General features: G+C 57.9%; 2 protein-coding genes across 21 annotated transcripts in view; one reads left to right on the plus strand and one right to left on the minus strand.

Moving 5' to 3' along the window:
- The window catches only part of MAP4 (microtubule associated protein 4), a 143145-nt gene extending 137060 nt beyond the window's left edge, over positions 1–6085 (plus strand). For 11 of the 14 annotated variants that reach the window (XM_084509085.1, XM_084509096.1, XM_084509087.1 and 8 more), the window contains 3 exons: positions 15–96; positions 1624–1736; positions 4123–6085. In XM_084509085.1, the coding sequence (XP_084365211.1) occupies positions 15–96; positions 1624–1736; positions 4123–4332 (405 nt within the window). In that variant the 3' untranslated portion in view covers positions 4333–6085. Of the gene's footprint in view, positions 1–14; positions 97–1623; positions 1737–3633; positions 3812–4000; positions 4022–4122 lie in introns of all 14 variants that reach the window. The other 3 variants (XM_084509094.1, XM_084509089.1, XM_084509095.1) reach the window with 2 other exon arrangements.
- Positions 6086–10020: 3935 nt separating this feature from the next.
- DHX30 (DExH-box helicase 30) overlaps positions 10021–14015 on the minus strand; it is a 34434-nt gene continuing 30439 nt past the window's right edge. For all 7 annotated transcript variants that reach the window (XM_084508413.1, XM_084508415.1, XM_084508416.1 and 4 more), the window contains 5 exons: positions 13813–13972; positions 13390–13547; positions 13100–13203; positions 12796–12935; positions 10021–12135 (listed from right to left, as the gene is read on the minus strand). In XM_084508413.1, the coding sequence (XP_084364539.1) occupies positions 11900–12135; positions 12796–12935; positions 13100–13203; positions 13390–13547; positions 13813–13972 (798 nt within the window). In that variant the 3' untranslated portion in view covers positions 10021–11899. The remainder of the gene's footprint in view (positions 12136–12795; positions 12936–13099; positions 13204–13389; positions 13548–13812; positions 13973–14015) is intronic.

Raw genomic sequence — 14015 nt, forward strand, 5'->3', positions numbered from 1 at the left:
TTTTTGTCTTTTAGGTGCAGATCCAGAACAAGAAAGTTGACCTTTCCAAAGTGTCCTCCAAGTGTGGCTCGAAAGCGAATATCAAGCATAAGCCAGGTAGAAATTTTACCATTTCCTCATGATTTATCTGCAGAAGCTGCAAGTCTTTGACTTCATTCTCTTTCCAACCCATTTGACAAAGCAGATACTTAGCACGACTGCTTGAGGAGTGAGAGAGCTTTGTTGGTGCTCCCAGAGGCTTTGGGGACCAAGGTGCCACGGAAGGATGCAGTAACTTCCCTCCAGGCCTTCAAGGCAGATACAGGGGACGTTTAGCCTTTAGTTCTGTGGCATCTCCTGTCTGATAGACAACACTTTTGGCTCTCTAACAACATATTATGGGATGGGCGTGCAGGAATTGTTTGTTCCCCACTGAGAACCCAGCAGTTGCTCTCCTGTGAGTCCTGGGTTTCCCAACCAAGCCATGAGCAGCTTCCCACTCAGCTGGCGTGCTGGCAAGTCTCAAGTTCAGGCTGCCGTGGCTGCTGGCAGGTTGTTTGAGCTGTGCCCTTGTGGCATCCCAAAGCACGGCCAGCGTAATGATTTCTGCAGGTTTGTCCATATCTGAGGACAGCTATCTGCACGGCAAGACCTGGCAACCAAAAATTGGTGTGCGAGGGACAAAGTTCGCTGACCAGAGCTGCAGACAATTCCCACAGGCCTGTCCCTGTCTGCTCCTGGGAGTTCCCTGCACCCTTTCTGCAGCCCCGTAGGTTGAAAGCTCCTTGCACACGGAGCAGCACGGTTCAATGCCTCCAAACGCTCCCGTTTGAGAACGTGGTGCCACCAGCATGACCTCTGTGTGCTCAGTAATAACAAGCTCCCTGCAACAAGGACTGCTCTTGTCCAGGGCTGATTAAAGCAGAGGAACCCGTCCAGAACTCTCTGTTGTCAAATGTTTTAACTGACCTTGATGAACCAAATCCGTTGGCTTCCACAACTGGCCAGGCAAAGCTGCTGGGTGTTTAATGATGGCACTGGGAAGCAAATTGTGCTCAGTAATATTTCAATAGTTTTCTGAGAAACCTACTGGAATACGGATTGCACGCACCTCATTAGTTTATTAACAGGAACTGCAGCACTCTAAACCCAGGGAAATCTTGCTGGTTGTTTTACTGACCTTCAGGTTCTCCTGAACCCGAGGCCTCTCTCCATTTCCCGAGCTTGGCTTCTCCCTGCTGGCGCTGCCATCCCCTGAGTGCAATCAGGCAGTGGCACGAGGGTCTGTGTGTCGGGGAGGGAGCTGTCAGACCAGGCAGCCGTGCAACTGCTGGTGATGGAGTAGGAGTGGGAATCGTGAGCAAAGGCACACGGTGAAGGAAAAGGGGTAAAACATCTCCCAGCACCAGGGACTTCGCAGATGGGCTGAGCTGATGGCAGCCTTGGCACGGGATGCAGACAGTGGGTAACTTGTAGGACGTGTGGCTGTCCCCACCTGATGGCACCTCCAGGGCTTTGCCCTGCAGCCTGGTGTGCCTGCACGGGTGGAAATTGCCAACCTGGGTCCCGCCAGTTTTTAAACAGATCTGAAGTGGGACTCTTCTGGAGGCGCTGATAAACTCACCCCACGCAATCTTGTTCTAGGGGGAGGAGACGTCAAAATCGAGAACCAGAAGCTGAACTTCAAGGAGAAGGCCCAGGCCAAAGTGGGTTCTCTGGACAACGTGGGACACTTGCCAGCAGGAGGAACAGTGAAGGTGGGTGCAGCCAGCTCTGGTACAGCAGGGTAGGGTTTAAATTTGGTTCTTCTCCTTGTCCTGCTGTTCATGTAGCCCAGCCTCTCCACCCCCAGCCTTTTATAGCCATCGATTTATTGCTGTGGCCTCTGTTTTGTCAAGCCCAGGAGTAAGTATGAACTGAAAAGCAGAGAGCTGTGAGCCCACTCAGCAGCCTGCCTGAATGGGCTTCCTGCAGGGCTCGTACTGCCCCCGTGCATTTGCATCCTTCCTCTCAGAACCCGAGAGCAGGGATTGCTCTGTAAGCTGTCAGAGCTGCTGCATGTGGCCTGCTGGGACCTCTTCCCCCCCTTCCCTCTTCCCCCCAGTAAAGCTGATGAACTTGGGGCACCCTGTGCTGGGAAATGGCACCTTGCAGCTCTCGGGAGCGCTTCTCAGCCGGATTCTGCGCCGCAGCCCAGCCCAAAGGCCCTCGGTAGGAGGGCAAGAAAGGATCGTGTGTTCTTGTCAGTGTGATTCACCGCTTCTCCCCGCCTAACTCCAGCTGCCCCCCAGCCTCAGCTCTGCAGGTTGTAGGTCTCGCTGCAGCAAGGAGACATCTGCTCTTCGGGGAGGGCAATTCCCCCGCTCGAGTGACCGCGTGATGGATGTGTGGGCCTGACCTGTCACGCCACGCAGTGATCAGAGCAGTGCTGGGGATTGCATTTAGGTACACTCGCTTGTGCTGGGGCTTTTCTCTGAAACACCGCTGCTTCCGAATCGCCTGCTGGCCCCAGCAGCAGCAAAACCAATCCCGTGCTCCAGCGTCACAAATGGGACTCTGTTCCCCCAGCAGGAGCGCCCGGCGGAGGTGCAGAACCTCCCCCTACCCACCGGCTGCCCTCGGCTGCCCCAGTGGCTTTGTTCCAGCACTTTTGTGTCACGGCAGGGCCTCGGGCTCGGCTGGCTTGAGCCATTGTGTTAAATGCTGCCTGCCCTTGGAAGAAATAAATAATCCCTGTCCTGAAGGGCAGCAGAGCTCACGAGGGTATTTAGTACGTGCTCAGCCGCCCCCACCTCAAGGCGAGAGGGGGCTGCCAGGGTGTTTGGGGACACTGTGGGACTCTCCAACCCTTTATGTAAAATTCAGCCTGGGCTCAGTGAAGAGCTGGAGGTAGCTGTAGAGTACCCGGTGTGTTGGTAGGGACGGGGAGCTTTCTGTGATGAATCCTGGCTGCTCAGCATGCTGGAGGCTGCTCTCTGCTTTAAGAAGGGTTGTCGTGAACCTGCTAAAATCTTCCCTGTTCAGAGCTAGCCTGGTTTTCCTGCTGTCTCCACGGGTGCAGAGTCTGTCCGTGGCACTCTCACCCGTTTCTTTCTGTTAGCTCTGGCGTTGAGCCTTGATGCAGACACCAAAGCATTTCCCCACTGCACCCCCCAGCCCTCAGCCAGCGCAGGTCCTCGAGGGTCCAGCATCCTCCTACAAACCCGGGGTTGGGATCCACGTATCCTTAGGGTCTGCTGCATAAAGGCACCCACACAAAGCATTCTGCTTCACTGGGATCTGCTCAACCCCCCTGCTTGCTCTCCACCCCGTAGCTCGCTGCCCTGTTACCTGCCCTGCCTCTGTCTCTCCTCCTCCCTCACCCAAGCGTTACGGGGGCTGAGCTCCTACCCCGTGGCCATGCTGGGACGAGCTGGCAGGGACAGCTCGGTGCCACCAGGCCATGGGTGCTGGGGCACTGGGAGCCGGCCAGGACGGCGACTTTCCGGGGAACCGAGGGGGTCGCTGCCTCCCCCCAAAAAAACCCCGGTCCCCGCGCGCGTCTCGGCAGCTGGGGAGGGCAGAGGGGGCTCGGGGGAGCCGCGTTTTCCCCTCCCAGCCCCGTTTTCGATTGACTCGTCCTGTCGTCCTCCCCACCCCGTTGTCTCCTTGTAGGCTGAGGGGAGCGCGGAGCCAGGGCAGCTCCCGCCAGCCCCTCAGAACGGAGAGGTGCCGGCGGCCCCGGCAGGCAGTGAGATGCGGGAGAATGGCGTAGGGCCGGCAGTGCCCACTGCCCTGGGCGGTGGTGACCAAAGGGAAATTCAGAGCTTCGAGACTCAGATACAAGAAACAAGTAAGTGCCTGTGCCTTCTCTCTACGCACTCTGCCGGGTGGGACGGGGAGAGCACTGCAGCAGGGGCAGAGCAGCCGCCCGGGAGCACCGGTCACACCGCTGTAAGCTGAAAAGTTGAACTGTTTTGTATCGATGTCTGCAGGGTTTCTGCCTTTTTTTTAATTGAGAAAATTGCCTTTTATCTTCCAGGCATCTAATGATGACATTATGGTATCGTCTTCCGTTCCCCTCCTGTCCCTCCCCCCCCCACTCTCCTCCTCTTTTCCTTCTCCCGACCCTTCCCCTTCTCACCTGCCCTTGTGTCGCTGCAGATTGAATCTCACAAGCTGACGTTCCGTGAGAAGGCCAAGGCTCGAACAGACCACGGAGCGGAAATCGTCGTCTCCAAACCCCAAAACCTTTCCAGCAGCACCTCCCCCTGGCGTAGCACATCCGTCAGCGAGAGCCTGGGCTCGGTCGCCTCCTTGTCACCGCTGCAACAGCCAGCTCCCCTTGCAGCGCTTTCTCAGCAAGGCTTGTGACCCCCTCCCCGCCCCGTCTCCCTCGCTCTCCCCCCCCCAGTAACGCAGCTTGGCTCTCTTAACCCGGCGTCTGGCTTCAGGTGGGAAGGGGACAGCGTTTAGCAGGGCTAGCGTCCCTTTCGGCGGCGCTGCCTCTCGGCTCGGCGCCGTCTGGGCGGCCGTGGGCACGGGAGCGTCCTGGCCGCGCACCCCCTGCCCGAGCGTGGCAGCTTTTGGGCCCTTTTGGGGCTGGGAAGGGCTTCGCTCCCTCTCCTCGCCTCGTCCCTTTGGCTTTTAGGAGGACCCTAGAGGGAGTGGTGGCCGTGTTTCGGGGTCGGCACCCAGCCCACGGCCGCTGTCCGGGGCTGGCGAGCGGAGGTTCGGGGAGAAGCGCGCCCACGCTGCTGGTGGCTGAAGCCAGGCCAGAGTTAACAGGGATAAGCTGTGATCTTTCTTTCTTTTTAAGAAAAAAAAAAAAACTTTTCCTCCTTGCTGCTTCAGTTTCTGCTGCCCCTGTTTGATGATGATATATATTATACACACACGTTAGGCTGTTTTAACTGTTGACTTTAGCCTTTTATTCTTTGTGACAATGTGTTGATGATTTATCGTGCTACCAACCCATGCTAAGTTTCCTTTTTCTCTTTCCTTCTTTTCCTAACCGTAGGAGAGTAGAGACATTAACCGCTGCTGCAGTGCTGGCTTCTTATTGACATATCCAGCAATTGTAACTTTTTGTTGTTGTTTTTTTTTAATATTTTAAAAACGATGGAGCAAAATTCATGGGATTAAGCCATGTCTGAAAGGAAAGGCACAAGAATGTGTTAAAGGAAAACTCCTTGCTGTAACAGATCAGATGAAGCCTGTGTTGACTGCAACGAGTCGAATCGATGCTCGTAAAAAAAAAAAACAAAAAAAAACCTCCTGTAGGGCCAAACCACCAGCCCTAGAGGATGCCGTAGCACCTTCTGTGGCTTAGCAAGGCAAAGACGGTTTGTTTATTTATTAACTCGCACAGCCAAAGCCCTGGCTGTTTTTCCAGCCGGGGCCCCGAGGTCTGGAGGAAGGGCAGGAGAGGCTGCTTTGGCGGTGGAGTTGCAGGTTAACGCAGGCCGGGAGTTCTGAGGCAAGCAGGTGTGTGGTGCGTGTGGCGTTTTAACCGGGGCTGACGGCTGGGGAACCACGCCGTCAGGCTGAACGGCGCTGGCGGGGGCCGCGGGGAGGACGGGGCGGCCACCCTGCGCCCGGGGCACGAGGAGGGGGTCGCGGGACGTCTGCGGAGGGCTGGAGATGGGGGCAGCGCCCCGCTGGGGCCGGCAGGTTTGTAGGGCCAGGGAGCTGCAGCTCTGACTCGGGAGGGGATGGCTAGACGTTAGCTCTTTGAGGCTCTCGAGCTCCTCGTTTGATGTTGCAAATGACACTAAAAAAAAAAAAAAAAGAAATGTAAATAAAAAAAAAAAAAAAAAGAAAGAAGCGTTCTTGGGTCGTCAAACTAATTTAAAGCAAAAAAAAAAAAAAAAAAAAAAAAAAAGGGCGGAGTAACAAAACACTGGGATCAAAGTCAACTGAACCAGGCGTGTGCTAAGGGGGAGCTGATCAAAGGAGGGGACAGAGGGAAGCCTGCAGCTTCTCATGCTTGTGGGAATATTTCTTTGGGAAAGCCGACAATGACACGATAACCCGGAATCTGTATTTACACACAAAGATTCTTATTGCACTTGTATTTTTTATATTAAAGTTTGCATGATTTCTAATAAAATGGCATTAAAATGTACTAGTTTGCATCAAAGTCGTCTGCTAGTTTCATAAGTGCTTTTTCCTCTGAATACAAATTTAAATAAGCAATGCAGATTTGCACCTGAAAGGGGCGGTTATATATACCCCAGAAAACTCCCACTGCTTCCCTTCCTCCTCCCCTCCTCCTCCTCATCACCTCCACCACCACCCCCTCTCCTCTCCTCTCCTCTCCTCTCCTCTCCTCTCCTCTCCTCTCCTCTCCTCTCCTCTCCTCTCCTCTCCTCTCCTCTCCTCTCCTCTCCTCTCCTCTCCTCTCCTCTCCTCTCCTCTCCTCTCCTCTCCTCTCCTCTCCTCTCCTCTCCTCTCCTCTCCTCTCCTCTCCTCTCCCCTCCATGCCACAACCCTCGAATCCCAAGGCCGGGGAACGCCGCAGCCGTGCGGTGCCGTGCGGTGCCCCGTGTCCGCCACCACTCCAGGCACCCGGCTCGAGGAGCCAGCACCGACACCCCGGGGACCCTCCTGCTCCCCCTGTCCCGTGGATGGCTCCGCGGAGAGAAAAGCTGGAGGTGCCCGGGGAGCCCCCGCCCGTGGGTTAACGCCGCCGGCTGCAGGGGTTTTTGGCCCCATTACGGGGCTGGGGTGGAAACCTGCTGCCTGGCGAGCGTTCCCTGAGCCGTGCCGGGCTGCCTGAAACCCTCCAGCTGGTCCCGTGGCCTCCGACCACCCGGTCACCCGCATGCAGCCCCCGGTATATATCACTGCCCCTTCGCTGATGCTTCCTTCTTTCTCTTATTGCTAAATTCTGAACACCAGCTAGAGCTTGTCAATCTGGTGATGGTTGGTTGGCGTTCCAGCGCTTGAAACGAGGGGAGGTTTGACGGAGAGGGAATCGGGAGAGCAGGCTCATGCCCTCCGCAGGGAAAGGCGCGGACTTTTCTTCCTGAAGCAATAACGGGCACAGGCGTGCTCGGGGCTGGTGCAGGCAGGGGCCGGGCAGAGCCGCGTGCGCCAGGAGGGGACGCAAAGCGTGGCGGTGGCCTTGGGCAACCAGAGGTGGGCACCAAAACGCCGCGTCCCCCCCTTGCCGCGCTGCCCTGGGCGAGCGAGGTGAAGCTCAGGTGGCTCCCAGCTGCCCGCGGCTTTGTCCTGGTCTTAGTTCAGGTGCGGCGGTAGGAAGGCGAGTGGCAACATTGCACTTTATCTCCAGGGACTGCAAAAAAAAAAAAAGCAAGCGAAACCCGCACACCTTGCAAAGGGACAGCAATGGCACCTTCTCCCCGCTGCGTTGCTTTGTGTGACCGGCTGCTCGGCTCGGGGCCCCGCGGGGGTGCGGAGGCGTTCAGGCTGCTCAGCCCCCCCCCAGCACCTCCCGGGCAGCTGCGAACCGACGGCCCCGTGCCTCTGTGCCACTTTCTCTAACACTTGTTGTGCCTGTGTTTAGCTGACAAACTAAGTCCAGATACATTAGCTTGGTGTGTTGTTGTTGTTGTTGTTGTTTTTTGTTTTGTTTTGTTTTTTCTAAGACAGCTTCGGTTTCAATGTTTTTGTTTTAAATTTTGTTTTAAGGAAATGGCTGTACATATGGCTAGCCTGGGAAGAGATCGGGGTGTGGTGAAATGACTTCAGTTTCCTATCTGGAGAGATGGGAGTGAGCTGGTTGTTGCTGAGACCTTAAATGAGGGTTGCGGAGAAGCTGCTGGCTGGGCACAGCAGGGGAAGGAGCTGTGTTTGCCACCAGCTCGATCAAGGGCTAGAGGTAGCAAATGCTCTTGGGGAAGAAAAAAATAAGTTGTGGTCTGACTGAGATGCAATTTGCCTGTAGATGTCCCTGGCCTGAGATGCCTCGGGTGGGCCCTGGCTTTCTCTGCAGCTGTGCGTGGTGCTTTGTGCTCTGGGGAAGGCAGGGAGGGAAGGATGGGCTCGGGGGTGCAGAGCAGCCGCTTGGCTCTGATGAGCCCAGCTGGGAGAAGTCAGGCACGGTGGGCTCAGGTGCTGCAGGGTGTGCTGGAGCCGGCTCCCACCTCACGTTGGGGCAGGGTGCGCAGCAAAGCCTTGTCCAAAGCGCTTGGACATGGCACGAGTTGTCTTGGAGGCGGCTGAGCTGCAGAAGCGATGCACAACCAGGCAGGGGCTGCTCGGCTGCTGGCACCTGTGGGGTGTCCCCCTGCATATCAGTGGCACGTGCAGTTACTTTGGGGCTTTTTATACTGTAAAAATACATTCACGTAACCGAGCGTGCAGGCTTGAGGCCACAGGAGCAGGAGGACGGGAGCCGCAGCCGCTTTGCTGCTGCGCCCAGCGCGCGGCCTCCCCTCGCAGGTCGGCGTCCTGACCGCAAACTGAATGTAGTTTTTCTACGCTGACCCCGCTGTTGTCCCCGCGTGGGTGTGTGAGTGGGCTCTGGGCCCCTCTCGTGTTCGTGATGTGTAGGCAGAATTCCTCGGCAGCAGCTCGGTGTTCGCAGCCTCCGGGCCTGGGCGCTGAGGGGTGGGCAGGGCCCCGCGGCAGCGGGGGGAGCAGTGGAAGGCAGGCTCTGTCGCTTCTTCCTCCTCACCACCCGCGTCCTGCTTAGAGTCAGCAGTTGCCTTTGAAATCCCCCTCTCGCACGAGTCTCGCTGGCCACCAGCTGGTGTCTCGAGTATGATCAGACACGAGACTCCCGTCCAGCACCTTTGTGACCTTCCCGCTCCAGCATTCAGCATTGCCTGCAGCTTCAGCTACCCCGTAACATAGGTACAAGGCGTACAGACGTAGTGGGGGAATAACGGCCCGTGGGAGGAGAGCGGGGTGGACCGAGAGGGCAGTGGGGGGGCGAGGAGCTCAGAGCGCAGGACCCGGGAGGCCTGACCCTGGCTCTCGGCTCCCCCATGGCCTTGGGAAGCCGCGGAGCCTCCCTGCCTCAGTTTCCCCATCCGCAAGGTGGGGACGATCACGACTTCCCTCACCGGGCTGTTGTGAGGCGTGAGCAGCGTGCAAAGCGGTGGCTAAACGTGAAGTATTCTCATTATTTTGTGTCATAGGATTACTCAGCAGAGGCACCGACTCCTCGGTGCCGCCCGGCTGTGGCGGAGCGCGGCGCCAGCGTTACCTGTACCGAGGGGGGCACTGAGGGAGGGAGCAGCGGGCTGGGGCGGGGGGGGTCTTGCATGGGGGTGAGGCCTGGGAGAGGGAGCGGGGGGCAGCGCCCCTCCTGCCACGGCCTGGATTCGTAGCGGGTTGCTTCTGCCTTGTGTCACCCTCCTCCGAGGGCTGTACGACTGTCTCCTTAGCGACATTTCCTGATTTGATGTTGTGATTATTATTACTATTGTAAAGGGTTGAAATAAAGCTTCTAGATGTTCCTCCTCAGCATGGCGTGCCTTTGTGGGGGCCTGGGGAGCCCAGAGGAAGGGGTGAAGGGGCTGGGGTGGGCGCGGGGGGAGCCTGGGAGCAGCCCGGCCCTGCTGCTCCCCGGGGAGTTTTGGCTTCTGCCCAGCTGCGGGTGCAGCAATGGCCAAGGGTGGGGGTGAGGCTCCATCCACAGCTGTGAATGGAGAGCCCTGAGGAGCCGCTCTCCCCAGCACACACACAAAAAAAAACAAATCTCTTTTCTACCTTTCCTCACCAGGATGCAGTCAAGCTCAGGGTGCTGCTGGCTGGGTGTATCGGGGGGTGGGGAGGGAAGAAGGCTTTTCCTGAAGGCGCTCTGCATAGAGCCACAGAGGGGTCTGGGTGGGAAGGGACCCCAAAGCCCCCCCATGGCCACCCCCTGCCCCCAGCCCCATCCAGCCTGGCCTTGGGCACTGCCAGGGATGGGCTTTGCCTTCCCCCGGTGCTTGGTGCCCCTGGGCCGGTGCCACAGAGGCCAAGCAGGGGCAGGGCTGGGGTCTCCCTTGGGGTCTCCCTTGGGGTCTCCGTGCCCCTCTCCCAGCTCCAGCCTTTGGGCAGCCACCGAAAGCGAATCAATGAAAAGAAGGAAGAGGACAGAGGCGGTTACTACTCTATCCCTTTTTATTGTCTTTAATCTATGTTGTAAAAAGATCCAGTATCACATAACAGCCACTGAAGTATCCCAATATCACACTAGTTCTGAACCATTTAGACAATAGCTTAGTCTTTTTTTTTCTTTTTTTTTTTTTTCTTTTTTTCTTTTTTTTTTTTTTAAACCTGCTGGAAGGGAAAAAAACCATACTGCCCATTATACAGGCCAAAAGAAACAAACACTGGTCAAATAATAGTGACAACCTCAAGCAAGTGAAATGAAGATGAAAAGTTTCGAGTGAACACAGGCTGCAGGGCTCCGACCGCCCGCGGGAGGCCGGCGGCTCCAGGAGGGCAGGAGCGGCCCCGAGCCCCCGCCACCCCCTGCCCTGCCCTTGTGCTTTTCGCCCACGGCCGCTGGAGCCCCGGGGCTCCCGCACCCCCCGCTGCAGTCCCTCAGTTCAGATGGCAGGGGCACAGCTCCGTTAATTAAAGCCCATGACGAGTAAATTAAATCTTAGTAGAAGAACAAGTGGCAGAACCAAAAGGTGGCCCCAGCAGCAGGCAGCCCCCGGCCCCAGCGCGGCCGGGACCCCCCCTTTGCCATCGCCCACACCTGCAGGAGCTCGGCCCCTTCCTCCCCCAGCAGGGCACAGCCTCGTGCCCGGCTGGGGCGCTCCCCTCGCCTTGATTTCAGATACAAAGAGCATAAGAAATGGTGAATAAAAACAAAGAATTCCCGGGCCCTGCGACCGCCGTTTGCTCAGCTGCTGGGCACAGCAGTGGCAGCGCCTCCCTCCAGCACCGCGCCCCCGCGGGCACAGCCCCTCGGCTCCCCCAGCGCCCGCTTCGCGTTCCTCCGTGGCACTGTCCCGCCCGAGGTCCCACATGCGTTACGAACATCAACGAAGCCTCACAACAGCCCTGTGAGGTAGGTCACTGTCTGCATTTGACAGGGGATCCAAGGCAAAGCTGGGATTAAACTCCAGACCTCTCCTTTAACGCCGTGCCTGTCACAATCCTCCTTCCACAGAAATATGGTCCCTGTTCATAGAAAACAAAGAATTTTGTGCCTGTGCTCCCGGCCTGCTGCAGGAGAAAGCGCTCACAGGCAGACTGGCATCTACAATCACGTCCTGTGTTGCACAAGTTACAGGGATCCGGCCTCCTTGACGTAGGGAGAACAAGAAATAATAATAATAATAAAAAAAAAAGGAAAGTAATAACAACGCAAGAAGACAAAAAGTACAGGCAGATCAGGAACAACGAGTCACATCTCACACTCATAACGCCACGACTGCGCTCGCGCTGTGGGGCGGCAGGGCCCCGCTGTGAGGCTCGGATCCCGCGTGGAACAAACGTCGCCTCCGGCACCTTCGGGGCTTCCTCCCCTCCGAGGTCCTCGGGGCACGGAGGGGTGCGAGGAGGAGATCTCCACCCTGCGCCGCTGCATCCACGCTCTGCCCGGCCCCCGGCGCAGGCACAGGCGAGCCGAGGCATCCGTCCTCCTCTTGAGCCCGGAGTAGCTCTCGAACCAGAGCTGCTCCTGCCCGGCCCTGTGGGGATGGGGCGGAGGACGGCCGGCAGCAGCCGTGTCCTTGCTTTCCAGTTCCAGTTCGGGGACTGACGCCGTCGGAGCGGAGGAGGTGGGGGGTCCACGAGGCTGGCCGCAGGGTCCATCGGCGCTCGCAGTCCGTCCCAGGCGGCGCGACGCTGGTTCTTCCTACACGGTGCCCATGCACGGAGCCGACAGCAGGAGATTCAGACAACATTAATCTTCTAGGATGGAGAGAGATGACTTCACAAGGGATAAATAGAACTTTTATTTAAATAAACATTTGTGAACATCTTTATACAAATTACAAGTCCCCACACAATCCTCCAGCTCCGCCTAAGCGCCAAAGCTGCCAGGAGGGCCTTTGAGCAGATCCACCAGGATGTCGAGCAGCTGGCTGTGCTGGTGGTGCAGGTCCCCGGGGATGGCTGCCATCTCATAGCACAGGCACGTCTCCACCATCTTGGAGAGCGACACGCGGAAATCACGCAGGAGGCGGATGGTGTAGGAGTCTCCCTCCAGCACCAGGAGGTCGCTGTCTGTCAGGGAGACTGTTGCTCGCCAGCCATCATCTTGGTGGGGAGAAGAGAGCGGGTGAGAAGCAGGCAGGGTGAGGAGCTGTTCTGGTGCTGTCTGCTCCACCAGGGGCAGTGCAGGTCCACCCCACGCTCATTTCAGCCCTGTCTGGGGGATTTATCGGGCCAAAGCGTTCCCCCAAAAGCCTGGCAGAGCTCTGACCCATCACACCGGGATCCTTCCCCGCTTCCCACAGCTGACAGCCCATGGCACAGCGTCTGTGCTCTAGGGCTGAGCCCAACTGCGGCAGCACCCAAACCCCAGGGGCTAAAACAACACACGCCAGGCTCCCTCCCAGTCCAGTTTCCTTCCCAGTGGTGGCTGAAGACCAGCCCGACGCCTCCTTCCCCAAGGATGAGCCTCCAGGCAAAGCTTGCTCAGCCTGCCTTTGGCTCGGCTACCTCCCCGCAGAGCTACTGCCGAGAGCAGCTCACAAATGACTGCGTTTGTGGGCCCAGGACAACAAAACAACACCCAAATCCAAAGCAAAAGGCTCAAAAAGCAGGGTGAGAGCTGGCCAAGAAGGCCGAGCTGCTACACAGTGGAGACCAGGGGTAGCCAAGTCACAGCCCCTCCAGCTGCGGTCCTTATGAAGGAAGAGGGTGCCTGGGGTGGCAGCAGCAGCACGAGGAGGTGCAGGTGTTTGTAGCACTCACCTCGGACGTGGATGTCTGTGTCGGTCATGAGCAGCACAGCCAGCGGGTGGACCTGCGAGGAGTCCCGCACAAACACGCCGCCGTTGGACTTCACGGCCATGAAGTACGTTAGCCAGCGGCTGTACAGCTTGGAGGCCTCCCTGCAGAGGGGAAGAGCTTCATCAGGCACAGCCAGAGATGTTTCACGCTCCGGTACAGGCACACGAGCCTGAGGCACTGCCAGGGTCCTCAGCACAGCCCAGTGGTGCTGGGAAGCCAAGCGCATGGAGCCACCACCCCCTGTTCACACACGTGGGCCCCTCACCTGTTGATCGTTGACTTGTGGAGCAGCACGGTGCCCGCCTTTGTCCGGTAGGCGTAGCTGTTGGGTTTGAACTTCCCTTGGCGGGTCACTTTGCCTTGTCTCACCTGAAACGAGAGCAGCTCAGGCATCTGCACAGCGAGCAGGCACTGCCCACCAGCAGCCAGCCCAAGTTTCCCCTCAACTGTCTCAAGAGAGCTCAAGATTCGTGTCACTGGCACCTCCACGCCTCCCTGCGCTACCCACAGCGACCAGCAAGCCCGGGAGAGCGACTGCAGAGCGGGAGCCGGTACCTGGATGAGGTTGGGGTAGAGCCCAGCCATGAGCACTCCCTTGACCAGTTCCTCCTCCTCACTGTACTGGTTACATACGGAGGAGGGCATGGTGCAGTCGGACGGGGACGACACCAGGAAGGCTTCGTAGAGGTTCTCCGAGAACTGCTTGACAAGGCCTGCGGGGAGGAGACGGCACGAGTGAATCACCCACCACGAAGTGACCTCAGCAGGGGAGCTCCAGCTCCAGCCTCAGCACCAGGACAGGAGGAAAAATTCCTGCCTGGGGCCTCCCCAGGGCTGTATCTGGGCTCCTGAGAGCCAGCAGCAGAACTCGCACCCGCCCCAGGATTTGTCTGCCCAGCATCCCCATTCCTGCACCGTGCCCTTCCCCGATGCTTCGGCCTCTTTAGGGGAAGGAAGGGAGAGGCCTCAGAGACTCACCATTGATGAAGCGAAGGCTGGGGCCGTACAGGTAGTAGTCCTGCAGGTAATTATCCCTGGCACGGCTGTCTCTGCGCCTCAGCACCTCCTCCCAGCCCGCCACAGCTCTGACAAAGGCGAGGTGATCGCTCCCACTCTCCCGGCTCAGAACAGCCTTGGCCTGGGCGACAGACACGCGGGGTGAGTCAGGCAGCAGCCCCCTC

The sequence above is a fragment of the Aythya ferina genome, assembly GCF_964211825.1.
Source record: "Aythya ferina genome assembly, chromosome: 2".
NCBI classification, from domain to species: domain Eukaryota; kingdom Metazoa; phylum Chordata; class Aves; order Anseriformes; family Anatidae; genus Aythya; species Aythya ferina.